This window comes from Schistocerca nitens, chromosome 3, assembly GCF_023898315.1.
Source record: "Schistocerca nitens isolate TAMUIC-IGC-003100 chromosome 3, iqSchNite1.1, whole genome shotgun sequence".
NCBI lineage: Eukaryota > Metazoa > Arthropoda > Insecta > Orthoptera > Acrididae > Schistocerca > Schistocerca nitens.
Window position 1 is genome coordinate 853,349,647 of NC_064616.1, and position 7,074 is coordinate 853,356,720.

At 44.6% G+C, this 7,074-nt stretch overlaps 1 protein-coding gene across 1 annotated transcript in view; it reads right to left on the reverse strand.

The window, feature by feature from the left end:
* LOC126249450 (vitellogenin-like) overlaps positions 1 to 6,836 on the reverse strand; it is a gene marked incomplete at its 3' end in the record, with an annotated part of 380,348 nt that extends 373,512 nt beyond the window's left edge. Inside the window, exon 1 of the mRNA XM_049951103.1 lies at positions 6,690 to 6,836. Within this exon, the coding sequence (XP_049807060.1) occupies positions 6,690 to 6,836 (147 nt within the window). The remainder of the gene's footprint in view (positions 1 to 6,689) is intronic.
* Positions 6,837 to 7,074: the final 238 nt, after the last annotated feature.

A 7,074-nucleotide genomic window follows, 5' to 3' on the forward strand; every position in this document is an offset into this window, starting at 1 on the left:
CAACATATCGTTCTTCAAGGGGTAGCAGATAAAACGCAAAGTATCGTTCTTCAAGGGACGAACTCGTTAATTGTGAAAGCAACATTGGGAGTTCACCAAAAGAGTGTTATCATCATCTATCATCATCATCTTTCTTCTCTCTTGATCTGGTTTGGTCTCGTCGAGAAGTTCTCCTGCCATCTTTTCATTGGTAGACCTTGCGGTCTTACATCATTGTGGCGGCAATGTAGAACACATTTTGGGATCCTTCTTGAGCTCATTTCTTGCATGTTTCCTCCAACTACTTTAGTAGCTTCGAATATAATGTGTAATGGGTTTCATTTTAAGCTCCTTCTATAATCTTCATTATTTTTTGTGATCTCATTTTTGTGACTAGCTTTTCGTCTCAAGAATTTCATTTCACAGGCTGTTAGCCTTTTCGCATATGTTGCCTTTATTGTCCAGACTTCGATGCCATACCACAGCACAGGTCTTACTAAAGCCTTATAAAGGCGTGATTCTGGATTAGGGAATGTTTCGTTACATTATTAATGATTCCCATTGTCTCTATATACGCGATCGCTTTTTCAGCTACGCCTGTTTCTTCTAGAAAGAACAGTTTATAGCCAAAATATGTGAATGTTTTCGCTCTTTCCATAATTTTATATTTCAAACATATCTTACTTTGTACTGGGTATTTTCCGCAGAAGGCCATAGTTTTTGTTTTTCAGGCGTTTATGTGCATACTGCATTTGTGGTACATAATCTGTAAATTGTGTACAGAACGCTGTAGGTCATTCTCTGAAGATGCTTTTAGAGCCACATCATTTGCAAAAAGTAAAGCATCTAGCTTTGTATTTCTGTTGATTTGAATGAAGCTATGTGAGGCTGTTCGCGGACGATTCTCTTGTCTATAGGAAAATTGCTACAGCAGAAAATGCAGGGCGACTTGGAGAGGATCGATGACTGATGCACTGCCTGGCAGTGACAATGGCAGAGCCTGCTACTAGAGGAGCGTAGTGAGTCATGGGGAGCTTTGATGTTGTTGTTGTTGTTGTTGTTTTAATTCCGAGAGAATAGGGGAGAGTGTTGCAACACTATCAAGTTCAAATGGCTCTGAGCACTATGCGACTTAACTTCTGAGGTCATCAGTCGCCTACAACTTAGAACTAATTAAACTTAACTAACCTAAGGACATCACACACATCCATACCCGAAGCAGGATTCGAACATGTGACCGTAGCGGTCGCTCGGTTCCAGACTGTAGCGCCTAGAACCGCACGGCCACTCCAGCCGGCTGCAACACTATCAACGTTTATTGTGTACCTTGAGGTACGTAGGTACGTCGTAATTCTTAATGTTTCTTGGCTGGTGTTTCAATCTAGTTACTTATTTTAGAATCACACGATAAAATGCGCACTAAAGACCGACATTTTCTACTGTTTTTGTAGTCAGACACGAGGTTGTGTTTTGGGTAGCGTTTGTAAATATTTTGAGTTCTACACAATTAAGTGTTGTAACAAATGTTAAAGCCATTTTGAAGATCTTATAATTTCCTCAGTCACAGTATTTTATGATGAGTAAAGTTCTGTATATCATTAAAATTAGTTACATAATGTATAAGCGGTTAAACTGTACTTAGTTCGCCATGCACCATCTTGCACCTTAAAACGAAAGATAGTCTACCATGGAACGTACGATGTTTGTGAATGAATAGAAATTCTTTAATGTATTTTGGGTATGGGTTTGTGTGTTGTCCTTAGCGCAAATTAGTTTAAGTTAGATGAAGTAGTGTGTAGGCCTATTGACCGATGACCTCAGTTTGACTCCATAGAAACTTATCAAAAATTTCCAAAAAAATTTACAAATTCGATTTCAGTCTCTAATTACTGATGTGTAGTAGATTAATAATGTAGTAGATAGGCTATTCTATTACATGATTAATCTACTACATACTCTCAGGATTTTATCGACTGCAACAGTTTTAAATTGCAACAGAATATCGTTCCCAGGTTCACGACCATGTCGTACCTGGAACATTTTTGCACATTTAGGAAAACCTTCCATTTTAAGAGTAATATTTATTACTTCAGAAAATGACTGCACCACACAAAAAGAGAATGTTACCGTTTAAAAATGGAATAAGAAAATATGTTAAACTCCCACTACAGGGCTGGTTACAGGCTAAAGTCTGAAAAGTGATCCAACTACAGCACTCTACGTAAAAAACAATGAAGAAAGGCCAACATATTACTTTCTCCCACACACATCTCGTGAAATGGGCACGACAGGAAAACCAAAAGAATAAAGCTTATGCGGGGGCTTACAGACAGTGTTTCTTACTGGCTGCCATCCGCGAATGGAACAGGAAAAGGGGCGGAATGGATGATAGTGGTACTAGAACTGCACTTCGCCGTACACCGTAAGGTGGCTTACATATGGAAATATCGATATTTGGCAGCGAGAGACGCGCAGCTCGTGCACTCAGCATTCTGCCTCCTCGTGCTAAGCTTCCGGCCCCACGCAAGGAGATCCAGTCGGAGCATCACTGCAGGCAGAAGCCCGAGATAACCTCGGTGGCCTCTAGTTCAGCAGTAGCTGAGGCTGCAGCAATCTGCAGATCACGCGTCACCTCTCGGTACGGCCTCCACGTGCCGCCAGGGCGTCGCTTCTCAAATCAGTCTTCTCACGTTTGTGTGATCTTCTGAAGACATAAAGGTACCAACCAGGTCCAGAACGAAATCCTCACACTTTACAGATATGGCCACTCCAAAACTTTAAATCCAACCAGTGTCCGCCCCCGGTAGCTGAGTGGTCAGCGCGTCAAACTGTCAATCCTAAGGGCCCGGGTTCGATTCCCGGCTGGGGCGGAGATTATCACCCACTCAGGGTTGTCCTAATCATCATCGTCCCATCCCCATCGACGCGTAAGTCGCCGAAGTGGCATCAAATGGAAAGCCTTGCACCCGGCGAGCGGTCTATCCGACGGAAGGCCCTAGTCACACGACATTTACAATTATTTAATCAAACTAGTAAGGTACCCCGGATTTCATTCAAATTTTGCGATAGCTTCGTAACTTGAGGGGCTCTCCTTGGTGTGATTACCACATTTATGTAAAAGACAAATGAATAAATTCAGTAGTTCTACCATCGTTTTCTCAAGTGTTTAAAAGTAATTCAACCTAGTCCATCACGCCTTGTTTCTTACCAAGACTGTTTTTCGAGGCCCTCCTCCACAGCAAAATTCATACTCTTCAAAACACTGTTCCATTCGCGTATGGAGCGCTTAATTACTCCTTGTGTACGGTAATTAGTGTAATCTCGTCTTCATGACCCTACGGGAGCGGTGCGTAGGGGCTGTAGCATATTTCCTAGATTCCTTTAGAAATACTGTATTTTGACACTTTTTATGCTTTCGTGGGATATTTGGTGTCTGCTAGTTTAGATTTTTCAGCATTTTCTTGACGTTCTCTTCTGTGCTAAGCGAACCTGAGACAATTTTCGGTGTCCTTCGTTGCACGCTTTCAGTATCGTTTGTAGTCCTATTGCCGGCCGCGGCGGCCGAGCGGTTCTAGGCGCTTCAGCCCGGAATCGTGCGACTGCTACGGTCGCAGGTTCGAATCCTGCCTCGGGCATGGATGTGCGTGGTGTCCTTAGGTTAGTTAGGTTTAACTAGTTCTGAGTTCTAGGGGACTGATGACCTCAGATGTTAAGTCCCATAGTGCTCAGAGCCATTTGAACCATTTTTTTTTTAGTCCTATTTGGTGTGGCTTCACTCACTCCAGCTGTTCTGTAGTACCTAACTACGCAGGGGAGACGGTTGAGTACACACCCAGTGTCGTGAATGCAGGATATGGGAATGAAAAGACATTAAAAAACCTAGCGCTGCCATATTAGATGATAGAATGAGGCCATCAGAGACGGAACGCAAACTCGGATTGGTGAAGTTTCGGGCTGAAAATTAGTCCTTGACTTCATCAAGGCGTAGTCAGAGTTCGATTGGCGAAGGTCAATCCACATAGAAAGAGATAGTTTTGTTATTATTCAGCGGCGAACGACGCAGGCAGCAGTCGTCGCAGCTCACGGTATTGTGCGCTACAGCGTAAGCGAGCCCCATCTTTCCTTTACTTCATCTTTTCTTTACTTCATTCGCGTCACTCCATTACATTTCTCATGCGACAGCCTCGACCGTACTTAGAAAAATTCAATCGGATAATTATTCAAATTGAGTAGGCGCGGCTCTCAGCCATTCTGCCGAGTAAATAACATTCTTAGAGAAAAGGGATAAAAGAGCTTTCCCACATAAATTGAACATAAATTTCATTATGAGGATTCCTATCCACAAAAGGTAACCTCCTATTCCGAAAAGAAACTGGAAATTCGTGTATCAGTTTATAAATAAAAGTTTCACTTGATTTTCTCAGATTTTGCAATAAATAATATTTCCCGTTCGTGGAGAGGGATAGTTCCAGGCCGGCCGCGGTGGTCTAGCGGTTCTAGGCGCGCAGTCCGGAGCCGCGCGACTGCTACGGTCGCAGGTTCGAATCCTGCCTCGGGCATGGATGTGTGTGATGTCCTTAGGTTAGTTAGGTTTAAGTAGTTCTAAGTTCTAGGGGACTGATGACCACAGATGTTAAGTGCCATAGTGCTCAGAACCATTTGATAGTTCCAGTGACGCTCTTAACGCAGGAACATGTAGCAGGAGCGAGTGCGCTCGTGCGTGTACGCAGAGAGCGAGGAACGAAGTCTCTACTCAGTACTGCACTGAGAGAGCAGACGACTCCACAAGATATTTATTGGAGAACGTTTTTCAGGCATTTCTTTTTGGTATGTTAGGAGCGTCTGTCTGACTTCTGTAGTAGTGTGAGGTGGAAATTGCTTCCTGCAGGAGCCAGAGGGTACTTGCCAGATCAATCCGTTGCGCAACTCATCAACATAACACCCACATACTGACACTGCACCGCCCTCTCGTTCACCGGACCTTACAACATGTGACTTTTTGTTGGGAGGTTATCTGAATAGCAAAGTTTACCAACATAACCCTCCTCGAACAATTGAAGCCCTGAAAGAGTGGATCCGACAGGAAGTTCTTCAAATCCCACTGGCAATGCTGCGCAATGAGATGAGTCACTTCAAGGTCTGGCTGGAGGAATTTGTGCATCTAAACAAACGCCATCTTACTGAAGTTATTTTCAAGAAATAACCGATGTTTTACTATTGCAGAAAATGCTTTTTCATGTCCACTACTGGCCATTAAAATTGCTACACCACGAAGATGACGTGTTACAGACGCTATATTGAACCGACAGGAAGAAGATGCTGTGATATGAAAATGATTAGCGTTTCAGAGCATTCACATAAGGTTGGCGCCGGTGGCGACACCTACAACGTGCTGACATGAGGAAAGTTTCCAGCCGATTTCTCATACGCAAACAGCAGTTGGTTGGCGTTGCCTGGTGAAACGTTGTTGTGATGACTCGTGTAAGGAGGAGAAATGCGTACCATCACGTATCCGACATTGATAAAGGTCGGATTGTAGCCTATCGCGATTGCGATTTATCGTATCGCGACACTGCTGCTCGCGTTGGTCTAGATCCAATGACTGTTAGTAGAATATTGAATCGGTGGGTTCAGGAGGGTAATACGGAACGCCGTGCTGGAGCCCAATGACCTCGTATCGCTAGCAGTCGAGATGACAGGCATCTTATCCGCATGGCTGTAACGGATCGTGGAGCCACGTCTCGATCCTTGAGTAAACAGATTGGGACGTTTGCAAGACAACAACCATCTGCACGAATAGTACGACGACGTTTGTAGCAGCATAGACTATCAGCTCGGAGACCATGGCTGCAGTTACCCCTGACGCTGCATCTAAGACAAGAGCACCTGCGATGGTGTACTCAACGATGCACGAATGGCAAAACGTAATTTTTTCGGATGAATCCAGGTTCTTCTTACAGTATCATGATATGGGGTGCCATTGGTTACACGTCTCGGTCACCCCCTGTTCGCACTGACGGCACTTTGAACAGTGGATGTTACATTTCAGATGTGTTACGACCCGTGGCTCTACCCTTCATTCGATCCCTGCGAAACCCTACATTTCAGCAGGATAATGCACGGCCGCATGTTGCAGGTCCTGTACGGGCCTTTCTGGATACTGAAAATGTTCGACTGCTGCCCTGGCCAGCACGTTCTCCAGATCTCTCACCAATTGAAAACGTCTGGTCAATGGTGGCCGAGCCACTGGCTCGTCACAATACGCCAGTCACTACTCTTGATGAACTGTGGTATCGTGTTGAAGGTGCATGGGCAGCTGTACCTGTACACGTCATCCAAGCTCTGTTTGACTCAATGCCCAGGCGTATCAAGGCCGTTATTACGGCCAGAGTTGGTTGTTCTGGGTACTGATTTCTCAGGATCTATGCACCCAAATTGCGTGAAAATGTAATCACATGTAAGTTCTAGTATAATATATTTGTCCAATGAATACCCGTTTATCATCTGCATTTCTTCTTGGTGTAGCAGTTTTAATGGCCAGTAGTGTATTTTAAGATCGTGAAATTTTGCTCTATATTGTGCCTCACCCTTTATGATCGAGGATGGCAAGTGCTTATGGGGAACGTTTCTTACAAGATACTGGAATTTTCCCGTCTGAAGTCTGTACTGCAAGATAATCCCTGGGTTTTGAGGTAGGAAGAACTACGCACCTGGAGGAGCAGCGTGTTGTCGCGCGGCACCTGGACGCGCAGGCGGCCCCGGTACTGGAAGCCCGCCACCTGCTTGTTGAGGCTGGGGAGGTGCGCCACGCACCGGCCGTCCAGCACGTACTCGTACTCCTGGCGAGCCCGCCACATCCCTGCAACACAGTACACCTCTCTAACAGTGCAGCCAGCCAAACAGCAAGTCTCTGTTCATCCATTATGGACGTGAGACAGCGGATGGTCAAATATTTAACAAAGAAATTCGCCAAACAGCCGTGCAAATTGAGAAGTTATTTTATTATGTATTCATTACCACTTTCGGCAACTCAGTATGCCATACAAAATTGTTAAGGCTTTCGTGGCCACTTGTTGACAAACTGCCTATTGGCTT